Below are 25,943 nucleotides of genomic sequence, written 5' to 3' on the forward strand. Positions count from 1 at the left end.
AGACTCTAATCTGAAACCTCTTTGGCAAATTTACACATAAAGCTAGAAGTCCCATCACAAATCTCCCAATAAGGTACACATTTCCAAACTGATGAATTAGTAATTACAGATTTGGTCTGAAAGCTTTTCAATGTGAACAAACAGATTGCTGAAGTACGAGCTCTGAAGAGTTTTACTCCTACTTGGCAGTTTAAGAGATTTCTGTACTCACTCAAAAACAGTGAAATGCTGAAATGGACCAATTATTAGTTATCATTTCCAAGCATGCAGAACATCTATTGTATGAATTCAAAACTATAGTATTAGATAAACCTAATTTTAGTTCTTTATAGCCAAAAATAATGTTATTCTTGTTGTTACATTAACAGTTCCATTTTTTACATATAAAGGATGATTTCAACTTTCATACAGGAAATATTGTAAAACACAAGTAAATATTTTTATAATTTCAACTACAATCCCATACATTGAACAAAATTTAGTCTCATTAAAAACTAAAATAAGACATCTTAAATTCTGAAAAGAAAAACTGAGTCAAGCAGTCATTGCTGCCTCTAATAGCAAAAGTCATCCAAAAACACTATTTCCTCCAAGGTCAACCACAACAGTACTACTTTGCCTTTGACTGGCATCTACCCCTTCAAAGGTACTTGAGGAAGGTGGGAAAATAGGTCAGAATCATGATGCAGCTCTGAGTAGAGCTTTGTACATTTCGGAGACACCTCACCAATACAAGCCAGAGCACCTGAAGCCTAACCCTGACAAATTTCCACAAAAGATCAGTAAGGCTTCACCTCCTTCCAAAATACCTCTTTTTACTCTCTAGCTGTCTCTCCATTTGGATACAGGACAAGGAAAGCTGCGTTTCTCTGCCACATTTGTGTTGGAGATCACCACACACAGAAGAAATATTAAGGAGTTTACATAACTTTATGGTGCTGGAATGTAACAGATGAGAACAGCTCACTTCCTTACAGCTTTGGTTTTGGGAATGGGGAAGGGGGGGGAGGCAGTTGGTAGTTTTAGTAGAATTGGATAAAAAAAAAAAAAGTGTGGGAGGCCTACCATTAACAGCAGCTGTGAAGGCTCTGAGGAAACATTCAGTTTCTGTTAGAACATTGAATTACAAAACCAGGCTCAGCACTGGGTCTCCTTTTCAGCTTATCTGAAACGTGAATTCCCTGCCACATATGGAAACTTTCCCTCTACTCAAACCATCGCACCAGATTTGGATTATTTGCATCATTAAGAAACAGAAAGAGCCCTAAAATGTAATGGTTAACTTCTGCTGTAAGTTGGAGACATTTGGGTTGTGTGGCGTACTCAGGACTCAGACACTAATACCCAAAAAATGCTTTTGTTTAAGGCTATGATTTCAAAATGGCTACAATTAACTGGCATTTAAATTTAACCCATTTGACACTGAAAGCCAATATTTGATGCTAAATTCTGGTGTAAAATCCATTATTGCTTGTGGGATCTCCAGACAGCAGGCACTAGGGGGTAACTGTCAATCTCTCCAGCATGTCAATCACGGAACAATTGGAAATGTGGCTCAGATGAAAATGAGACACAAAAGCTGAACAACAAAGAAAACTAGTCAGAAGCACACGGATGAAATTTAGTGGTACTGTTGCTTTATAGATAGAAAATGGATTATCACTGCAGATCGAGTCATACACAGGTAACAAAGGCAACATTAGCCTTTTATCTTATTAATCAGAGTTTATTATGGCTGATACCATAATCACACACACACAAAAGGAGACTGCACATTGAGGCACACAAGAATGTATACATATAAAGCAAAGCAAAAAAAAAAAAATCAAAATGGATTTTGAAGATTTGAAAATCAAATCCTTCCCACAAAAGCCTAAGAAATGTCTCTCCACAGGTTGTAAATAAGAATTAGAAGACATACCTGAGTAAAGGTTTGAACCACAGACACAAACTGTATGGCTATTAGACCTTAAGTCAAAATGAAAAAACACTGGAGAAGAGTTTAAAATAGGAAGTTCTTTGAAGAAAACTTCTGCCTTACCATAAATTAGCACATTTCAATATATTCCTCATCAGTTTTCAATAGTATCTGTCTAAAGAAGAATATTCGTTTTCAAGCATATTTGGGTTTGGTAGGTAGGGTATTCCAAAAGAGACCTCTGTTCAGATTTTTCACTTTTCCAGAGCAATACATTTAAGCAGTCATTTTGTCTCAATACAAACATTTTAGGGCCCTAAATATGATGGCAATACAGATACAGCCCCTTCCAAGCTAAGGCTCCTTCCTCAAGATTCAGTAATGATTCTTCTTTTAGAGGATCTTTCCCCAAACAGCTCAAAATACAACATCAAAATTATACCTGCTGTGTGACAGATAATAAACATAAGAAAATCCACATTTTTATCCTTCTGGGAGTGGACAGAGGAAGGGGAGACGCAAATCCAAATACAAGGCTTGGAACTGTTCTAACCAAAAGCTCCAGCTTACCTAATCAGAAATATTTTGCTCTCAATTGCAGGAATTTGAGAAGTTTTTTTTTTTAAAAAAAGCAAGACTAATAGATTATTTTTCTTTCTTCCCCATCAAAGCAGTAACATGCATGTAGTTAAACAAAAATAATAATGAAGGGGCTAATAGATGGTAGCTTGTTAGACTAGGATTTCAAATATGTTTCTGAACAGAAATAGAACAAAAAAAAAGTATTAGAAACACAAAAATGCTACTGTTAGAATTTCTAAATCATATTTCAACTGCATGTAAAGGAAGTTACTGTGATTACCCTCATATTTAACCAAAAATATTCAAACAAACCTTGAAGAAAACTAAAACTGATAAACACTTAATGTATTTTTTTCAGTTGTAGCCAGAAATAAGAATAAAGAACACTGAAAAACTGTTGTTCCTTTTTAGATCAGTATTATCTTGTGTCAATAAATTTGAGGCTGCCAAGAAAAAGCTGCACTTGAGTGACAGAGCAACACAGAAATTCTTGCTACCGGATTTTTAAGGGCTTTTTGTTTGTTGGTTGATTGTTTTTGTTGTTGTTGTTTTGTGGGTGTTTGTTTTTTGTTTGGTTGGTTGTTGTTTTAAAAATCCCCAGATACAGGATTTATCCAAACTGTACTAATTCTGAACCTAAAAACTTCAGAGTAAGACCCAATCTTAACTCTCATTGACTTCTGGGGAGGGCGATGAGGTTTTGTTGGTTTGTTTGCTTTGTGGGTTTTTTCTCCCCCTGCCAGTTAATCTTCCTGGCTTTCTGGTCTACCTCAGAAAGACTACAGGTTAGGAGAAATAAAGCAAACATTGCAAACAGCTTGCTGTACTGGCCACATGTGAATCTTCATTACAGAATTTGTGATAGAATCAGCTTTACATTTTAGTTGTCTAGGTGAAGGACTGATACAAACAGAGTTTACACTTAACTGGTAACTTTGCCGCAAACATACTTAAAAATCAGTATATTGAAATAATTTTATTTACATTAACTCTTATTAAATCAATTTATAGGCTTAATGAGAAATATTCGTATAAAAGGTCCTGATTAATTTGTCTGAGTACAGTCGTCTTCTACAATTTGTACCAAAAAATAAGGGAGAGAAAATGGAGTCAAATTAAAGCTACTACAACATCCAACCTTCAATTTGCTACTTCTAGGCAATAAAAATGCCTGCCATTATACCAGAGCAAAAACCACTCTTTTGATGGGTTTATAAACTAGCAATTTCAATGTGTTAGGGCAAGAAATAATGTTTTTAAAAACCCTTAAACATTATGATTTGTAATTCTCCTTGGCACTATTTACATGTTTACTCAAAGGCAAGCTAGTAAATAAATAGGAATTGCATTACTTCTTCCTTTATAATCAGAAAACGTTGCTTTGATTGGAATGATACCTGGTGTGACCAAGCTTTTCAGCTGTGTGCAGCCTGTGGGCAGTTAAAGTGTAGTTCCCAAGCCTCAGATACACTGGGAGAGCAGCAGCAGGCTGGGCCTCTGCACTGTTTGCTGGGTAGTCCACATCCCCAGAGGGGGAAACTGAGGCCAGGCAAGGCTGCCCTGAGATCCACTTGCATCCTGTGAGGCCTCACACACCATTAATTGGGAGGCAGCATAGAATCATAGAATTGTTAGGGTTGGAAGGGACCTCAAGGATCATCCAGTTCCAACTCCTCCACCATGGCCAGGGACACCTCACACTACAGCAGGTTGCTCACAGCCACATCCAGCCTGGTCTTAAAAACCTCCAGGGATGAGGCTTCCACCACCTCCCTGGGCAACCTGTTCCAGTCTCTCACCACCCTCATGGGGAAGAACTTCTTTCTAACATCCAATCTGAATCTATCCATTTCTATTTTTGTTCCATAAAAATATTTTTCTATCTTCTCTTGGAACTGCTCTAACGTCCACGCTGGGTCAGAAGACATACAGTCAGTGATCTGAAGAAGCTGAACAAAATTGGCTGCCGCAGAACAGCAGGCAACTGAAGGCAAATTTCTTTAATGACTTATATTTACTTGAAAACTTCTACTATGCAGCAAAGCACATTTTGTCTCCAGAGCCTCAGACTCTACCCTGTTAGACAAGTTATTTTTGCTCACTTGCATACACCCAGAATACTTGTTTTACCATCCACTCTCCTCTGACCTGCTTCTAAGCTTCCAATTGACCTCAGGGTCAAGAGCTTCATCCCTACTTTGGTTCTCCCAACAGCTGCGAAATAGCAAGAAACAGAGCAAATTGGCAATCACTCGTGCCACACATCCTGAATTGCTTGCTCCCCACAACTTCTATCAGCATTAGTGCTGTACAGTAAGTTGGAACACCTCAAAACCCTGCAAAGCTGGAATTAAGAAGCTATTTAACCTCACTGACTTGAATAAATCCCTTCAAAAAATATTTTTTTAAAGGCAAAAGTTATTAAATGCAATAAATTTTATTTTAATCTCAGATGATGATTTTTATGTAGTCATATGTGAAGAGAAAAACAACCCACAAAAATGTTTGCTGACTTCATGAAACCTTGCTTAAAAGCTACCTTTGCCAAAGGAGATGCCCTGCTGGCAAAGCCTCTTGAGTTTAATGACACGTTGCCAATCCGTTTAAGGCCAAAGCTGAACCATCTCTAAACAGGTGTTGAAATGTAATCATGGATTAAGAGAAAACCTGAGGACAAAATGCCAAGAAATTAAACACCTCTGGGTCACCAGTTTGAATCTGTTCCAGTCTACTAAATCAGCTACAGTAATTACTGTCTGGTAGTCTACAGCAAAATAAATTACTGGCCTTTTTGTTTTAATTCACTCTGTGTTACACAAAGGCCTTCAGAAACAAAAGTTTCAGTTGTAGTTGGAAGTTTTGTTGATAATCTTACTAGGTTCTACCCAGTGCAGCTATGGGTTGAGCTCGAACTGCCTCCTTGCTACTGGGGAGCCACCAGAGGTTCTTGCAACAGTTCCCTGCTAGGATGTATTCACTACGACTACACTGTTAGACAGGGGAAAATTTTCTTAACAAGAACCCATTTCTGTCTCAAGCAAACCAAAGCACTTTCTGCTTCATGTGACCATAAGGAAACACTTTTTCACTGTGAGGGTGACAGAGCCCTGGAGAAGGCTGCCCAGAGAGGTCGTGGAATCTCCTTTTCTGGAGACATTCAACACTTGCCCAATGTGTTGCTGTGTGACCTTCCCTAGATGATCCTGCTCTGGCAGAGTGTTGGACTTGATAATCTCCAGAGGTGCCTCCCCACCCCTAACATTCTGGTGATTCACTACACTAGAGACAACAGCAGGCTCATCATTTAACTAGTAAAGAAAAATATTTCTTAGTGCTGACTGGCATTAATGACGTTGCTATAGAAAATAAAGACATCCATTGATAAGCTCAAGGTGGAGGAAAAGTAGTGGAGAGGAACACTAACAAACACTGAAGGAAGTATTTGTGAAGAATAATTAACACTTTCACAATGGCCACTTCTCTTAAGTTGTAGGTCTGTGTCTCCAAAGTTAAAACTCTAGTTAGGTTTTGGGGAAGAAACTGCCATTTACATGACTGTCCTCCCACAAAAGCAAGGTAAGGTTGACCCAACTGTCCACCCTGCACCGAACTGAAACTCTTTCACACTATCTGTAGCTACTTTATTTCCTTGTAATGACTATTTTCAGTTCCAAAAGGCATTTTAATTGAGTTTTGTTTCTCCCTCTTTTTCCTTTTTTACCTTTTCCTTTTTTTTTTTATTCCCCCCCATTTTATTTTGATATATATTCCTCTTCCAGGTCATTCTTATGAAAAAGCAAAGTATAAATAACCTTAGAAACAATTTACATTATTTTCTGTCTTTTACCTGAGCCTACATTATAAGAATTAAACCTGGTTAAAGTCAATGTAATTTACAGTCCACTTAGTGTTTCTTTCACACCACAGACATTTGGATGTATGGTACATTGTATATATTTTTTTCCCTTTGCTTCTTCAAACAAGCATAACAATGCTGCTTTCACCCCCAAATTCAACTGAACTAAATGTGTAGCTATAAAGACCTATGTATTCTCTCTCAAAACACAATTGTCAATAGTTTTGTTTTTTTTTTTAAAAAAAAACAATCATTTTTTAATTTCTCTCATCCTCCTTTCTCCCTTTTTTCTTCCAGTTTCTTGACATAAAATGCAGACTATGACAAAATGGCACAGGCCATCAGAAGGGCATGCAAACAAAGCATTTTTCTTTAGTAAAGGCCCACCTTAATTATTTTAAGTGCCTCCTTCTGAAATCTGACATTTTGAAGGAGGAGGGCAAGTAGGAGAAAGGATAAATGAGAGCCAGGCATGGGCAGAAGCTCAGCAACCTGAAACCTCAGACAGAGCTGTTTTAAGTAGAATATTCACGTTAATTAATAGGGAAGAGATGGACGCTAGGTAAAAAGGAATCAAATACAAGAAATTGCAACGAGTTTAAACTGACTTTTGCTCCTGATTTTTTGGTTTTGGTATTTTTTGGTGGTGGTGGTTTGGTTTTGTGTCATTGGGGTTTTATCTGGGATTTTTTAATGAAGTTTCCTTAGAGGGAGAACTTGTGTATATAGGCAAGTAGCTTTGCTTGGTGAATTTGAGAAAGTTCAGCAATTTCACTAAGAAGGCTTTGAAAAACACAGTGGAAGAAGTATTGCTAACTCTTACCTTTTTCTAACCCAAACAGGGCTAATTTAAATATGGATGTGTTTTTACTCTACAATGGCATTAATTGCAGATGAATGACAGCCAACTTTGAAAATAATCTGTCAGCTCTCAAATGACTGAAGAAATCATTCAGATTAGCTCAATAAACAACTAAAATCTGTAGCAGACCTTCTTATGTCGACCACTGTAACACCTTGTTAAATAATTTGCATGTGTAACTAGCAAGTATAACACTCCTCAGTATCTGTAGGAGTCTTATCTAGAAGATAAGCTGCCCTAGTGATTCTATTTACACTAAAAGCCTGAAATACTCTGAAATCCTAAGCCTATGTTAATGTATTACTGAAGAGAAAACCACTTCTACTCAAAGCAGGATCTCTGTACACCAGGGTGTAATTGTACAAGTAGAGCTACTTTTTAGCCATTTGTTGGTAACTGCAATTAAGGTCAAAGGTGATAAATCTTAGACACAACTCAAAAAGAGCCCAGAGGTGTCTCTGTCCAATTAACCACAATACAAGATATTTTTGGAACTCTTATTTCAGAAAACATTTCCAACGTGAGATCACTGCTGCTGTTATGCAGCAATTCTTCTTTAAGTATTGTTAATTCGTAAGCTACAGTAATTTATTTCAGTTACCTGAGGTCCTGAATATTCTTAATAGTGAAGACTACTTACATTTTATTGCATTTTAACCTAAATAATTAACAGGTCATATTAAACAACAACAAAAGCCCTGCAGATAAGCGGCAGTGTAATTTACATGTGGGGCAATTCACTCTGGAATTCCACCTCCTCCTTTCCTCCTTGCTCCAAAGCCTTCCAAGCTCTGCATTCCTCTACATCATGCTTCCCTTGGCACCAAATCCCTGCTTGCTGGTCTCCAATTTTCCAAGAGTTATTGGATAGCTTCTTTTCCGCTACCATTATAGATTTTAAATCCTCAGCAAGGAGTACTGGCTAGGTGTTTACAAAGTGTGAAATACCACTTCAGTTGCATTCATCTTTTCTGCCTATTCTGGCAGACACAGGAGCTACATTTTGAACAGGAAATCTGCAATCTGGCATACTGACTTCTTAGCAGCCTATCTTTAAATCACAAAAATGAGAAAATTACAGCTTAGAAAGATTATACCAAGTCCTAATATAAAATTCTTAATCAACTTTGCTATATTCCATCATATTTTGAATATTTTCCAACTGAGGCAATAGACAAAGTACGACAATTATGAAGAAAGTCTCAGAAATGCAACAAAAGCACTTGCTGAACTTAATTCTTTTCCATCTGACTCACTTCAATGACACATGATACAACAGTTGATTTAATTAAGCAACAGCATTTTTGCTTTAAAAACTTGCAAAAAGAAAAGATTCTTTAATGAACTCACCACACAGTTATAATGAATCTTTTAAAAGAGGAAGAGATATTCACTTTTGGATCTCTTCATACGGAAATCTAAGGGCAATAAAAATGGATGCTGGCAGACTACACTTTATTGCATTTAGAACTTTTACAAGCCTTTTGCTAACAGATTAGGAATTGGGAATTATTCTTTTTTCCAACTTGAACATAGGCAGAAATTGAACACTGATGCCATTTACAATGCTTATACTTCAGAATTAATACTCAGTATTTCCACAAACCAAAGTAAAATCCACCTTGCATTGCTTGATCCATATTCATTAGCCACGACAAGGGTATTAAAAACAAATGGGTGCATTCAAGGGAAAAGAAAAGAAAGAGCATGTGATATTAGAAGTTATTGTGCTAACTAATCTAAATATACTTACATTGCCTGAGTATCAGCTAAATTTTAGTTTACAGCACTAGATTAAAAAAAAAAAAAACAACACACAACTGTGGGCGAGTCTGCCACACTTCTGTTTATAAATTACAACCATACCTTTCTTACTTTACCTTAGTCATTTCAGAGATCAATTTATATCATTATCCAGTCACTTTAAAGAAAAAAGCTCACTCAGTCAGAAAAAGTAATTTCACTTTCTTCTCAGATTTGAATGACATTAACATTTGCTACGAAAACACAGCATTTGCCTATTTGAGATAAAAATACGTTTGTTAACAGATAGCTCAGAAGCCACTGCTATTCCCAATTAGACGTGTGTCTGTATAACCCCTCTCTCATCATTTATTCCTATAGTGTTGCCTCACAGGAACTGCTGCTGAATTCCCTACCATATTCAGCTTAATACCCATTTAAAATACATTCATATTTTGATGAATTTATGATATTCTATTTGCCACCAAAGAGTAGATGCGCTCGAGCCAAAAACATCTGTGACAACAAGTGCTATACGTCCGATTATACATAATAATACCATCAAAAAAGTAAGAGTAGTAGAACTTTAAATGATTACTATTACCTGGAATAGCTGAGGTAAAGCTTTCACAGTGAGGCAGAACCATATTCCCAGCTTGCATGGAAGTAAGTCATGCCACTGTGGTTTGTCCAGCACTCTGCAGGCAAATAAAATCGTACCGTTTTCATTACTGCCCACTCCAAGTCAGAACTTTGCCATTATCCTTTAAGATGATTAGCACTTGTCAAGTCCTCCAAAAATGTGAGCAACATAACACTAAAGATATGATTTGAAATTTAATTCAAGTTATGTAACAGCTAACTTCTAATCATTGTGGTATTTTAGTCTCTTAGAAGGGACTTTCCTTCAAGAAAATGAATGTCAGCCACATCATCACAGTTTAAACTCCCCCAAACCTGAAAATCCCCCAAGCCTTAACCAAGTGTTCACAAGTACTGACAAGCAGATATGAAGACTGTAGCATAAACAAAACAATGCATAAAAATTAATGTCATTTGCAGTTCACTGGAGCATTACTCACTGATGTCATCAGCAAAGAGGACAGGCAGAATGGTCTCTGATCTCCATCCTGCATTGATCCAGTTCATGCCCCTGCTGTGTGAACTATTTAAACCCTTTATTTCTTTCTATGAATCGATAGAAGAAATGGTGGTATCTTTTGGAGTGTCCTATAAAGTCACTATTTCTCCATGTTTTTCTTAACAAACAATGGTGCTAGGAGCCTTTACCAACAGGCTTGTTTTAAAGTTAATCAGATAAAAAGCGTTACATCAGACAGGCACTAAAACTCCACAAAAAACTCGTTGCTCAGTAGGGTAATAAACTACAGCTTAAATAAAATCAAATTCGTTAACTGTAATCCAAGGCAAAAATCTTTAAGAAAGAAAAAGTTGTAAAAATCTTCTAAAATCCACTTGTAGAAAACACTGCCCTTCTGTAAGGCAGATACCATTAATTCAGCCTTATCTTTCAATCATTGCTGAGCTGCTGAATAAACAGCACACGTTTATTTACCAATCAAACCCTGAAAACACATCTACAGGGGCACACTTGATGTCAGCAATGGCTGTTACTACAAACACACTTCTCAGAAAATATTTCAAAGATGCAAGCAGAAAACGACAGAACTAAACCAGTAGCCGATAAAACGTTTTAAAACGCAGAAAATGAGAGTTCCTTCCCACCTTTCATTTTTGTCTAGAGCAGCAAGTTTGGCTTCATCTGTAGTCCTGCTGCCTGTTTTTTTCTTCTTCTCCCTCTTTTTTCTGCTAAGCAGTTCATCCTTGATGCAGAAAGAACTACGGTTACAGGTTATCATTAACATGTAAACTACAAATGTTACTGGGACTCTTCTGTGAAGGGTAAACAGTAGAGTAGCATTTATGCAAATGGCTCTAGGGGTCCTACATGATTAAGTAAAATGATCTATCTTAACAATAACTGTTGCCATGGCATCCAGTCTTTAAACACACATGAAGTCCAGTTCTGTCACTCATGTGTATCTCCATAGCAATCAAAGTTTTCTAAGAGGAGAAAGCATTCAACTTGCCTCCTTTCTCATTCATCAACTTCAATAAGGCAGTGGAAAACAAAAAAAAAAAAAGTAAATAGATGCTAATATATGAATATTTTTCAAGTTATGTTTAGGTTTCATTCTAGTCTACTAAGTGCAAGATATTTTTATATAACACAAAATAAAACAACCAGAAAACAATGTAGTTTATAATCCCTAGCCTCTTAACAAAACCCCAAAACAGAAAGCATTTAGAGAAGGATAAAGACAAAGCAAGTATGACTTTCAAATGAGTAAGAACTGATTATTTTTAAACATTGTTTAGGAAAGCTCCAAACTATAGAAGCATATGATTCTGCATCAAGAGATGACAGAAGAGATTTTTATTCCTCTTCCCTCCAGTTAAAAAAAAAAAAAAAAAAATCAAAGAAGCATGTCTTGCTTTTTTATTACTAATTCTAAAAAAATTAAATAGTTTATATTCCTATTCCTGACATGCTGAATATCTCATTCTAGAATTATCACTGCTTTAAATATATTTATGTTAAAATAAAACTAAAAACGGTAAAGATCCCTCCTACTACACAAACTTCTGTAGGAAATTCAATACTAATAATTGAAGCAAGTTTGATTTATTACCAATACTTACCAGCTGTTTTTCCAGGTAGATTGACCAAACCACAGCATAATGACCCACTGTGAGTATAATGAACAAGAGTAATGCCAGCTCAGCATTGCTCATTTTTCTCACCCGCCTGTAGTAGAATACAGGCTGTCGCCAATCTGGTAGTCCATTGATCAGAATATCATCATACCTACAGTAGCAAATACAACAGGCTTTCATGGAGGGATAAAAATTGAAATAAGCCACACCATCCAATTATAAAACAAAACAGATGATAATCCACAGCCTGCTTGAATAATACACACACAAAGGATCATTTGGGTTTCGGGGTTGTGTTTTTTTAATAGAGCAATGCCTTGTTTTGTCAGCTGCTAGGATTGCATCTGGAAACAAACAGAATCCAGAACCAAATGCTGGGGAGATGTATCTAGTCCTTTGCAAAAGAAAAGGAATAGTAATTTAATTGCTCCTGCAACATCCCCCTCCATCCCTTGCTCAATTCATTCACTCCTGAAATAACAGACTTGGAGACATGTAGATGTGTTCTATCTGCTTGGTAATCAGTGGGCCGGTCTCTGTGACAGAACTAAACAAATCCCAAACTACTAAATAGGTAGCAAAAAGTCTCAAACGCTAGAAATCTTTTTTTTTTTTCTTTTCTTTTACAGATTTAAAAGGACTACTGTTGGGGGGAGGGGAGAGGCATCTTGGCTTTTGTTTTGTCCTTTAAGAGCATGACATCCATTAGGTAAAAATGCTGCCAAACTTAACATCCATTCTGTGTCAGAGTAGAATTTAAGTTAAAGGCTTGATTTTTATGTTATAAACCGAAGCTCGCCACTGCTAGACAATTTTGATTTTCTATTTGAAAAAGCTGTCTCCAAACCCAATTTTAAAACTGTTTAATTTTGCTAACACTACTGTGCCCGCACAGAAACCGGTTTATGACAAATTTGTCAGGTTTGCTTCCCACAAACGCCTTGAAATCTCTTCGTGTGTCTGGACTCTTTTATTTAGAGAGCCTGCTGTTATCAGTGTAAAAATTACCCAGAGGCACACATAACGTATATTTCTATTTGTTAACTTTTCAGGGGAGAGTTTCACACCGAAATCTCTTGAGCAGACTCAAAAACCTGCATGTTCACGACGCCGCAACCTGTTAATCTGAAATTGAACGCAACTCATTACATATTCTAATCACAGCGTTTCCAGAATTAAATCTGCACTGAAAGGCCTAATTTGGTGCAACACATTGACCAAAATATTTTAATTAAAAATATTCTGAGTTAGTCGCAGGCCTAATTACAGGAATAGAAATAGGGCCTATATTGTCATGCAGGTCAGTAGAACTCAGTAGTAGGTTTTTCTCAAGTAAATTGACCGATCCAGGAATAATAGCGCAGCTGCTAAACTGCCAGTCTTGACATGTAAATCAATTTAAATGCAACAACTGCACTAGCTACTTTGATAGTTATTAAATTGATACCTTGGAGATGGACTGGGAGAAAAATAAATTCAACAAGCAAATTCTTTTTTTTTTTTCTTAAAGCAAAAAAAGAGGCAATCATTTTCAATTAAAAAAATATACTTTCATTTGGTGCACACCGAAAAGCTGACTTCTGATAAAACAGCCTTTCAAGCTGGCACCGTTACTTCCATGCAAAAGATTGAGCACCTCAGGATTCTGCAATGTTCTGAATGCTACCAGGAGTAAAATTCATCTTACACAATTTGATCTTCCATGACAATTATAAGAATACCAAGATTAATATCCGTTATTGGGAAATTTGAAGTGCTAACTTTCTTCCTCTCCCAGTAAGTCAGAACAAATTAACTACTGATGCCTTAACACAAATTCTGCTCAAAAAAATTCCTTAGACTATTATTTCAAAATAAACCCTCTACTTTACTTTTTGTTTAAGTAGAAGTTTCAGCATTTAAAAATAAAATAACAACACATTTGCTAAACATTTTAGTGTTAGAATCAAGAAAATAATTTAGAAACAAAACCATTTCTAAAACAAATTAGGTCAAAAACATTTCATAAAAGATGCTCTTCCCTGAAATCTTCAGAGAAACATGTAGAATCAAGAGGGAATTTTTTTAAAAATACTACTATAAAATGAATAAGCATTTGCCTTTCTTATGCATGAAAGGTTGTTAACTGATGTACTGAAAATGTGGCTACTGATTAAATAAGGTCCATAGATGCCACTGGTAACAATATAGTGATATGTAAAAAGAGACTGCAAACGAACATTTGGCAACCAGGTTCTTTTTAGAAACTGTCTGGTAAGAAAAAATAAATTAAGACAGCAGAGTCTCTTGCATTAAACACTTTAAACAGCACTCTGTATTTACTAGGCTATGTCCACTGTTCTGAACAACAGTCTCCAAGGATTAAGTCTCAGAATCAATGCTCTATTGATTTTACTATCAATGAGCATTATGGCTCACACGACTGGCCATTTTAAGGGAAGATAGCTTCTATTATAACCCACTTTTTAGAATATATACTGTTAAAAGATAAATCACTGCTTTCAATAGTAATTAAGCTCTGTATTTGAAAAATAAAGATATCAATGATTTTTAGGTTTTCAACTGGAAAATGATCCTGCCGAAACTCAGAAGCTTCCTGTCATTTTTACATCTTGACTTCCAAATTTAGGATGTGGTTTAATTAAAAGCAAGTTTCTAATTAAAGAATTTCTCTATAAAAACTTCTATTAACTATGAAAGGTAGGTAGTTAATCTATGTGCATCAAAAACTACATTCAAAATGTAACTACAAACCATTCTTCTTTTGCTACCCTATACTCTGTGTGAGAAAAATAAAAACCAAGCTGAAAAGGAAAACCACATCTGCAGTATTTTTTCCTCTGACATATATACACAGAACACAGCAGATCTCATGCATAGGAGTATGCCTGCCAGTTGTCTCTGAAATGAAGCAGTCAGCAAGCTAAAAAACCCCAAAGCACCATTACAGAAACAAAAAGACAATACAGTTCCCATATATAACTTCAGCTGAATCTTTATTCTTAAACTCAGGATTCTAGAAAAGGTTTGTTAGTCTTACACCAACGAGAAACCAGCTGCAAGATTATTAACATTTCATTCTTCTGTAAAGTTTCATGAAATAGTTTTAGAGCACTTTGGAGACCCAATTACATTGTAAGAAAAATAAATAATCCATTAGCTGTAGTAGCTAATTACAGTATCATCTATTTTAATATAATTAGATTTTATTTTTCCCTTTAAGGGGGCCACTGCATTTCATACTTTAAATAATTTCAGAGATCTTATATAGTTTATATACTATAAACTAGAATTAATGAGATGTGTTCTGAACTACAGGAGGGCTGCACTGACATTTTTAATTTTGGGAGCCTTTTTTTCCTCAAGCTGTCAAAGACATCCACTGCAACATCAGCCACAACAATTTATACCTCTGAATGCAGATATTTAATTATAATGAGAGCTAAGATAAACACCTTTCTTACTCTAAACAAGTATATCTTGATTCCTTTGCAAATGCTTCCTGTAATCAAGTCCACATTGTTACAGAGCATAGGCTGGAAGGTAAAAAAAAAGCTCTTTGAAATGGAAACAGTGAAATTAAAATCTAAGACGTTTTTTGGGGGGGCACTAATTACAATTAATAGAAGAGTGGAAAACTATCCACTTTTTTCATAAATTAAAAGTATTCAAAGGCTAATAAAATTTATCATTGTCAAGCTGATTTACCAATAAATGCCCTAAATTAAAGTGCATTTCAGGAAGTGCACCTATGTCTCCATACCCTAAAGATAAACTGCTCTGTAGAATTTCACACACTCCACAGTGAGTATACAGAAGATAAAATATTATGTTCTGCTGCTGATATGTTTAATTTAATGCTAAACACTGCTACATTAAACAATGTTGCATGTATGTTTAATGTTAGAATATTAGAATGTTTTGATTATATATCAAAGTGTGTAAGAGAAAAGTACTAACAGAGTAATATTACTATATTCTACTACTACTATTAGTATACCTCACAAGCAACTACACAGCTTTTCAAAGAAGCAAACTACATCTTAATCACAAAGCCCTGTATTGTTAGGAGAGCAACTATAACATTTTAAGAAAGGCTTCTGTCATCAGATGAAGTAAAAAATTGATAACAAATATGAAAATACAAAGCTTTTTGGAAAATAATTACACATAGCTGGCCAGCAGATCTGCCCTTTTAGAACACTGCATACACACACTTAGTACCTCTGCCATTCACCAAATTGTGGAGAAAGCATGTTAGACTCAGTTTTATTGTTTCAAAATAAGCTAACCATAACTCCTACAGTGCAGGACCTTATTCCTGCCTTTACTGATTCCAGTCCATGAGTGCACACCAGGACCAGTGCTGGAGTACATCACTTTGAGATAACACTAAGAGGCAGGTATGGCTCACTTCACTGTACAGTGGCAGAAGCTTCTGCTCACCCTTCGAGGTGGTATAAATCCTGTGCCCCAAAGCATCTGGGTGGCCAGTTGTGAAGGCATTCCCAGCTAAACTGCCAGAATTCCTCACCAGCTAACTTGTAAAAAAATGGAAGTAATTTTCCTCTCATCTCAGGAATTTTTTTAAATGCTTCAAAAATAAAAACTACCATGCTGCCAAGGGAAGGAGAACAACAACCACAAACAAAACCAACACAAACCAACCAAAACAAAAGCAACAAACCAAAAAACAACCAACCAAATAAACCCACGAAAACATACACACACAGAAAATATACCATCCAAACAAAACACCACAAAACCAACCAACTAACAAACCCTAATAACGTGGCAGAAAGCTTTGCTACAGCAGATTAGTCTCTGGAATCAGGATATAAGCCCTAAGAAACAAAGTACAGTCTTTCCCCAGGGCACAGGGGAAACCTTGAGGCTCTTCCACTAGGTCCATCACCTCACACAATTTACAGCCAAATATCAACATCTAGAGTAAGAAGATCCCAAAAAGCAACAACCCTTCCCTTTTTTCTCCTCTGTGCTTGAAAGAAACCTGACAGCAGAAACATTACTACAGGGGGAGCAGCTTCCAGCATGCTTAAGACTCCTTTTAAAGACCTGCTACAACACCACCTTACAGGACAGCTTCAGGTCTATCATGAGATTGTGTAATAAATCTGTTTCCTCAAAGCAACGTGACCATACAGCTCTGCTATTCTTCATGTTATTTCTAAACTCTGCATTTAACTTCCAGAAAATTCTCAGAAGGTAAACACCATTTAATCTACTACATTCATATTTAATCAGCTAAAGAAGCAATATCAACCACACATCCACACTGAACAAGAAAAACACAACTTTGTCTATGTACAAATTAAGTTATTGACAGTGAAATCAATCTAAGTTAGAACAATCTACTGCTGCTTTAACTTCTCATTTGTAATCACTGTGCTGCAGTAATTAACAAGATTCTCACAAGTAAGTTGGCCACATTTACAACGTAGAAAAAGCTTAGGAACAGAATTCATGCATGCTAGTGTGAAGCACTACCATGTAAGGAAATTTCCCCAAGTTGCAAGGAAATTCTTGTAAGCTCTGAAGTTCCATCACAAAGCATATGTAAACAATGTTATAAACAAGAAGACAGGGAAATGTGGGGGCTAACTCACTTTTCAAATGGTCAGAAACTTTTTTTGACTAGAACTTCACAATGTAATTCTCTTGTGAGAGGTGACCACAATCCACCAAATTTCCAGGAGTTCATCTATAAACTACATTTTCATGACACTTCAAGAGTGGACTATCAAGAAAAAAAAAAAATGGACTCCTGCAAAGATATCCACAAAGCCAAAAACCTTTCAAGAAATGCCTCATGAAACCCTGTCTAGACTTGCAAGCCAAAAGATGACTTACTAAAACTCTAACCCAAGAGCAAAACTCTTTCAGTGTCTCGATTTTCTAGATAATCGTTAGTTTAAATTATCCATTTAAAAAATGGGGGAAAAAATAATTCCAAGTAGTCTTCCAGAAAGCAGATCAGTTCTTAATCATATCCCCTTCAGATACTGCTAGACCTGCTCCTGAAGCAGCAAGGACAGCTATCATTTATTTTTAAAAAATATGATGCTATGTGTATCAAAGTTTGCAGTACTGTAGATAATATATCTAGAAGAGAAAACAATGAACTAAGCAACAGAAAACAATGTTGAAGAAGACATACACTGGAAATAATCCCTAAATATCATGCAACAAACCTTCTACTGATACAGTGACACACCTGAGAGCTGAGTCTGTGGCCTGTATTTTCAAGCACAGCTTGGACAGAACAAGCAATGATAACTGGACACACCTCAGTAAGAGGGGATAGAATTGCTAGGTGTCAAAAAAATTGCTCCAGACAACAGCTAGCTTTTACAGTTCTTTCAAATACTGTTTTTAAAGGAGAATAACCAGTGTATCACACAACAACACAAAGCAGCTTCCCCTTTAAAGCCACACAATCTGTACTTAAACATACATAGGAGTTACAAACTCAAACTGTGCAAAGAGTTACAATTAAGCCAAATGGGACTTCAATACATTACTGGCCTGAATGCTTTAAGAAGCTGTGTAAATTCACTCACCTCTGTCTCCTTTCTTCATCCTTCAAAACCTCATAGATGGCCACCAACTAAACCAAAAACAAAGAAAGAAAAAAAAAAAAAAGCAACAAAAGAGTTTACTTTAGGATCAAGCTTATAACATTTGAATAGTAGTATCATATTTTACATTTGCCAACTAATGACCTTCAACTAGTTTTCACTTTTCCCTTCAACACTAAGCAGCAAACTCAGTGACATATTTAAACTGCCAGATACTAAACCAAGCAGCAAAACCTTTTTTTTCCCTCCTCACATCTGCCAAACTGAATCTTGTCTCAGTTCCAAATTAAAAATAAAAGATAGTTTCTTTCCTCCTAAAAGTCTAACTGAAAGTAAGTAGCCTGTATTTAGTCATCAGAAGTGTATTTTTTAAAGGCAGAGCTAATTACAAGTCTCGTGGTTTCACTCTAAAGATTCAAAAGGCAAAAATTGAAAAATTCATATTAATTATTTTCGTTAACTCACGCCTACACATCCATTGAGAGATGATCAGAAATTTTCCCTGCTTTTGGAGACTATTTGTAAGCAGTCTTACTAAAGTGCAAAACACATTTTACTCCTAAAAATCTAAATACTATGTTCTAATTGTTTTTAATATACAGGGAAATACTGAGTTATCCAACAAATTAATTCCACAAAAAGTGTACTTCTTTTTAATCTACCTCTTCAAGAACAATGTAATTCAGTGTTTCATAGATTCATAGAATGGTTTGGGCTGGAAGGGACCTTGACGATCATGTAGTTCCAACCCTCCTGCCATGGGCAGGGACACCTTCCACTAGATCAGTTTGCTCAAGGTCTCAATTCCTACCTAAGTCATTTCAAAGGTGTACCATGGTTCTTACTAAAGTGACAAGATCTTAAATTCTGATTCTGCTTTCCCTAGAAGTTTTCTGACCCCACATTGCACTTACTTGCCTAAACTGTGTTTCTGCATTTTCATCTTTATTCTTGTCCGGGTGTAAACTAAGTGAAAGCTTCCGATACGCTTTCCGAATGTCTGCAGACGAAGCATCCTGCAAGAGGAAAACAAAGCAAACAGTCAGAAACCCACACCCAGAATTTAGTTAAGATGTGGAGACAGTCAGCCAAGGAACTAACACCACATAGTCCGAGACATCCAACAACTAACCCATGCAACAAGCCCACCCTCAATGACTGTACAAGGATTCAGGCCAATTCCTCTCTCATCTTGATTTCCTCCATTACCAGACATCCACTACAACGGCACCTGACAAAATTTTCTTGCTTAAAAACTAACCCAGGCACCTTCTGCACCATTCAAAAGTTCAACTAAAACCTGAAAATTACTGCATGTATTCAAGCAAATTTTTTTGCTCAATTTCTCAAACTCAGGACTTACTGTGAACTTTACCCTTATTAATATTTACATCTAATTCATCACATCCATAGAAGTTCCATTCACCTTCACCACATCCAAAGAATTGTATTTTTCTAAAGCAGCTTTAAATTGGCAGTCTTGAAGCTTTAATGTAGCACTGACATCAATCTGTAACTTAATTGATCTATGAATTGCACATTTTGGGAGAGAAAAATAAAACTCAAAATTTAAAATATATCAGTGATCATGGAACCATAGAATTGCTTCTATTGGAAAAAAACCCTCAAGATCATCAAATCCAACTATTTTCTAACTCTACCAAGGCTGATGCAAAACCATGTTTCTCAGCACCACATCTGGAGGTCGAAAGACCTCCAGGGATGGGGATTCAACCACCTGCCTGGGCAGCCTGTTTCAGTGGTTAGCAACCCTTTCAGGGAAGAAGTTTCTTCTAATCTCCAAACTAAACCTCCCCTGGAGTAACTTGAGGCCATTTCCTCTCACCCTATCACTGGTTGATGAGGGAGAAGAACCACCAGCCACCTGGCTCCAACCTCTTTTCAGGGAGTTGTAGAGAGCAATGAGGTTTCTCCTCAGCCTCCTTTTCTCCAGACTAACAAACCCCAGTTTCCTCAAGCTGCTGCTCACAAGACCTGTTCTCAAGACCCCACACCAGCAGGACATGCTCCAGCACTTCAATGATTTCCCTGGAGTGAGGGCCCCAAAACTGAACCCAGGACTCGAGGTGTGGCCTCACCAGTACCAAGTACCAACTTAGCTGCACAATGTACCAATTTCTGAATCAGCTGCTGTTTGGCACCATAAAGATACCCAGAAATGGAAGATTTAAAGAGTTGTATTACGTAGTATGTAAGTATTACACTCACCAGAAGATCCACAAAGCAACACATTTAAAAGAAGTACTTGTATCGGATTACTAACATGTCCAAGGCAATACCTCAAGAAATCAATTGGTTTATCTGTCAATTTTTAATTTCTTGATTTTCTGTATTTTATATTCCCTGGTGTATTCTTTCTCTCAAAACTACAGATTAGAAAACACCAAAATCCAGATTGGAATTAGCTGTGAGAGGAACAGAGCTGAAATAAGATAATAATTACTGCAATACTATAATTAGCCTGTCAGGCTTTTTATTACAGATCATTATTTTCACTTTCACATTCTCAGGTTTACAACATGAGGCTGTAATACTACCACACACAAGTTTGGACCAGGGATGACAACTAGAGAAAGCCTGGAGGAGGGGAAAGAGAAAAAGTAGGAGAAAATGCAGAATTTGACAAAATTAATCTTTGAAACTGTATTTTAAGGAAGCTATAATCCCCTAAGACCAGGCCAAGTTTCCATGGATCTGAGTTCCAAGTTTCCAAATTCTCTTCTCTGTCAAGGGAAGGTGCTTTTATTACTCATAGGGAAGATTTTCCCTGAAAAGACTGCATTTGCATTCTTCCATTTTTCCACTTTCTAACAGCTCCCAAGTCATATGCACAGCGAAGCAGAATTCCTCTGGTTAAGTACCAGCTTGATTCCAGCATGGTTACTGCCAGTTAGTTGTTTTACACTGTCATTGTTTTATAGGTTTATTTTTAAATCTTGGTTAGGGGGAAGGAAGCGACAGTGACTACATATCTATTTTAAGCACAAAGAACCATTAAATTCTTGAGGTGTAGACTCAATGGGATTATATAAAATAATGTGAAAATGCAAAGTAAGTAAATTAGGGATTGACACCATGATAATTTCAAGAAACTAGTACCTCTGGACCACGTATTTGGGGTAAAACACAGCCTATTCCTTCTCTACCACGCTTCTAGATGGGCCTGGTATTATTTTTGGAACACTCCCAACGAACACTTGAAAATCTGATAAAGTGTATTAAAGAGCTGTCCCACAGGATTCTTGCAATTTCTTCAAACAACAATTTGCACTTCAGTTTTATTTGGGAGCAGTGTGATTATTTGTGTAAAAGATCAGGACAAAAGCTAGCTTGTCTTTTTTGTGCTTAAGCAGACCAAGAGATCCCAAGTCAGCTTCGGAAGAATAAAGCTTCTTAAATACAAATAAAGCTTCACCTGGAGAAGTTGTTCAACCTTCAGAAGTTGAAACAAAAAATTTATAGATTTAAAACACCAGATCATTCATCTTAGCTGCCAAAAATTAAGTCGAGATTGTTTTGTTTTCCCTCATCTACCAGCCCAGTCAGCCACTTCATAAATAACATAGGCCTGTCTTTAAAACAAAATATAATATTTCAACACTGTTATAGCAAATAAAGGGATTCTATTATTCTAAATGGTTGGAAAAGAGGACAATAAGTAATTAAATATGGGATACTGCTGTAAGTCATTTAATTACAACTGGTCCATAAAAATCACAGGATCATAGAATGGTTTGGGTTGGGAGGGTCTTTAAAGATCATCCAGTTCCAAGCCCACTGCCATGGGCAGGGACACCTCCCACTAGCCCAGGCTGCTCAAGGCCTCATCCAGTCTGGCTTTGAACACCTCCAGGGAGGGGGCATCCACAGCCTCCTTTAGGCAACCTGTTCCAGTGTCTCACCACTCTCACTGTCAAGAATTTCTTCCTAATTTCCAGTCTAAATCTCCCCTCCTCAAGCTTCAATCCATTCCCTCTCATACTATCACTACAAGCACTTGTATAAAGTCCCTCCCCAGCTTTTTGCTGGCTCCTTCAGGTCCTGGAAGGCTGCTATGAGGTCTCCCTGGAACCTTCTCTTCTCCAGGCTCAACAGCCCTGACTACCTCAGCCTGTCCCCACAGGGAAGGTGCTCCTCTGATCATCTTTGTGGCCTCCTCTGGACGTGCTCCATCAGTTCAGTGTCCTTCCTGTGCTGCAGACCCCAGAGCAGGAGGCAGTACTCCAAAGTGACAAGCCTGCCTGCTGCCCAATTCCCCACAACGCTGTCCAACACCACACAGGAAGGTGTTACCTGTTCCACACACTTTGCTAAGCAATGCTACCGATGGAAATGGTGGGCATCTTCAAGCAAGGTTCCAGATCCACCCACAGCTGTCCTGAGCAAAAGTTGTTGGTGTTTGAGGAAAGCCTCTCATCACTACAGAACTTCACAGCAGTATATGACCCTAAATAAGCTACAGAAAACATTTTCAGACTAATAAAGAAACATCATACTGAAGTTACCTGTTCTAAGAGACTCATTTATAGCTGACTGATTGTTGGCCACCTTCAGTAACACTTCCACACAGGCTGAGGAAGGGACAGCCTCTGCTCACTTGTGCCCTGTGATAGGACAAGGGGCAATGGATGGAAACTACAGCACAAGACATTCCACCTCAACATGAGGTGGAACTTCGATACTGTAAGGGTCACAGAGCACTGGAACAGGCTGGAGATGTACGAGACCCATCTGGATGCATTCCTCAGTGACCTGCACTGGATTCTATGGTCCTGCTTTGGCAGAGGGATTGGGCCCAAAGATGTCCAGAGGTCCTTTCCAACCCCTAACGTCCTGTGATCCTATGAGTTAAGACTCAGTGTTTTCTACAGACTAAGACATTTTACTACGTTTTTAGGGCAGGAGTCCAAAGATTACAGAGAGAAAACCATGGCCACACTAAGGTTCTGTTTGTTTTCAAGAAAAAGCTCATATGACATGTTGGATGATTTCATTTAAACTCAGAAATCTTGATCAGAGTTTCATTTAAGGAGGCAAAAATAATATGTGTACAGGCATATAGGTTACTAGAAGAAGGAGGAGCTGGCGATGTCATAGACACCTAGTGCCTTCAGTGGTGTCTCCAGCACTGTGCTTCTAGCTGGTAAGTTTTGCCACAAATTAAAGCCTGTCACACTATCTCCCTCATGTGGATAAACACCAAGAGCATTGCCCTACTTCCACAGCTACCTTTTCAAAGTGACATTGTTCCATCACACTTCCAAGGCTGAACACCTCTTCCCACATCTATTCCCTGATAACAGATCTTACATGTCGAGGACTCATTGCAGCAACAGCACACACTTTCACAAGCAGCATCTCCATCCACTATCATACAAGTCACTGCTGCTCAGGAGGGCACAGGCAATGTGTATTTTCAAAATCAAAGCAAAAAAGTACTTTAAAAAAGAAAAAAAAAAAAAAGGAAAATTAACATTCTAAGCTAAAAATCAAACCCACTCAGCTGTCAGCTGCATGTGCACTTGCAAAAAAGGACACAGAGCAGACAAGCCAATGGAGGCAAATGTGTTTTGTGCTAGAATTGGTTCTCAATCTGCAAGCCTGTGTTTGGGTTGGCCACTGTCTGGCCTCCTATGTGTGCAAATATGCAAGTCTTCATGTGGGAATTTCTTAATTCCTAACATTTCACGAACAAGCAGTGTCCATTTGTCTAACTACATGACCCCTTTCAATCTTTTTACACTTCTTCACATAATCCCTTACACTACCAACAAGCATTTTAGCACACAAACAATACTACCACTTGAAGGACTCAACAGTAAATCCAAAACTAAATACATTTCTTAAGGTACTCTGCTGGAATTTTTAATTTTTGTCTAAAATCAAGTTCCCTGGGTGGGGGAAAAGAGGAAACATTTTTCTCACTATTTATGCCATTTACTTTTGGCAATTTGTTCAATTTAGACAACGAAAAATACATTATTAAATCATACTGACTCAGCATCATTTTCATGTGCTCTGGTATGACCGGGAAAGGTTTTATCATTAGATTACAAGCACGTAAGAAACAAAGAAAGAATTTCTTTTGCTGGACAACAGGTCTGGTGAGGAGCAGCTGAGGGAACTGGGGTTGGTTAGTTTGGAGAAAAGGAGGCTGAGGAGAGACCTTCTCCCTCTCTACAACCAAGGAGGTTACAGCCAGGTGGGGGTTGGCCTCAAATTGCCCCAGTGGAGGTTTAGGATGGAGATTAGGAGCCACTTCTTCACTGAAAGGGTTCTCAGCCACTGGCACAGGCTCCCCAGGGAGATGGTTGAATCCCCATCCCTGGAGGTGTTTCAAAGAGGCAGAGATATGGTGCTGAGGGACATGGTTTAGCACCAGACTTGGTAGAGTTAGAGAGTGGTTGGATTCAATGATCTTAAAGGTCTTTTCCAACCAAAGTGATTCTATAATTTCTTTAAAGAGCATCAAAAATTAAATCTAAATAGGCATCTGCCTTCCTTAAAAAAAATAATCTTGCTGTAAACTCTCAAGGATTCAAATCTGTGCTCTTCTGTCTATACAAATTCAGATTCCCACCTACCAAGTTCACTTCCATCCTTTACAATAAGTAGAAAAACTGGTGTAGAACAGTACATTACTCTGTTGCCTTCTATTCCTAATGTAACTATGATTACTAATGAAGCTAAAAAATCCAGCCTCACTGTGGTCCCAAGACAATTGTTGGTGAACACATAACATATCAGATATTGCCATAGGCAAACAGTGATTAGGTCAAGGGGAAAAAAAAAATAATCAATGTCTACATAGTTTTCACTTACCAACATATACAATTCAAAACCTAAATTGTTCCCTCGAGTGCAATGCAGTTATACAACAAGACTTAGTTACTTACAATTTAGCAACTGCTGCTAACACAGTAAATGTGCTCAATTCATCTTGGGTTTTAAAGATGCCTGCTGATGTCTTCAAATAGGTGGCATTATCTTTATTAGCAATGGGAAAGCACGTGGTCCAGAGGACCAAATATGCAGATAGAAATTGTGTTTCTATTGAGCTGCAGTTTGCCCCATCACTTTTAAAGGGTGAAAAGAGAATGACATCAGTGTTATCTATTTCATTGCAGTGTTGCTGACTAACGGTGTAGAATTTTCCACAGTGCCTGTCACTGAAGCTACACAGCAACAAAAAGTGACAACTGTACAAAGCACAAGCTGACTGTACTTCAAGTGTGAATCTTTGGGAGGCCTTTTTCAGCCTTCCCAAACTATAAATCAGACTTGGATAATTTCTGTGCTGGCAGGGGTTTATTCAAGATGCTGAAGGGAGTGAAACATCTCCCTTAAGAGGAAAGGCTGAGGAAGCTGGGGCTCTTTATCTTGGAGGAGACTGAGGGGTGACTTTATTCGTGTTTATAAAGATGTGAAGGGTAAGCATCAGGAGGATGGAGCCAGGCTCTGCTCAGTGATATCCAATGACAGGACAAGGGGCAACAGGAGCAAGCTGGAGCAGAGGAGATTCCACGTGCACATAAGGAAAAACTTTTTCACTGTGAGGGTGACAAAACACTGAAGCAGGCTGCCTAGAGAGGTTGTGGAGTCTCCTTTGCCAGAGACATTTAA

General features: G+C 37.5%; 1 protein-coding gene across 1 annotated transcript in view; it reads right to left on the bottom strand.

Moving 5' to 3' along the window:
* The window catches only part of DNAJC1 (DnaJ heat shock protein family (Hsp40) member C1), a 111,240-nt gene that overhangs the window by 44,455 nt on the left and 40,842 nt on the right, over positions 1-25,943 (bottom strand). Inside the window, exons 5-9 of the mRNA XM_054389961.1 lie at positions 19,214-19,315; positions 18,282-18,328; positions 11,686-11,851; positions 10,708-10,805; positions 9,566-9,659 (exon numbers count right to left, since the gene is read on the bottom strand). Of these exons, the coding sequence (XP_054245936.1) occupies positions 9,566-9,659; positions 10,708-10,805; positions 11,686-11,851; positions 18,282-18,328; positions 19,214-19,315 (507 nt within the window). The remainder of the gene's footprint in view (positions 1-9,565; positions 9,660-10,707; positions 10,806-11,685; positions 11,852-18,281; positions 18,329-19,213; positions 19,316-25,943) is intronic.

This window comes from Indicator indicator, chromosome 20, assembly GCF_027791375.1.
Source record: "Indicator indicator isolate 239-I01 chromosome 20, UM_Iind_1.1, whole genome shotgun sequence".
Lineage (NCBI taxonomy): Eukaryota > Metazoa > Chordata > Aves > Piciformes > Indicatoridae > Indicator > Indicator indicator.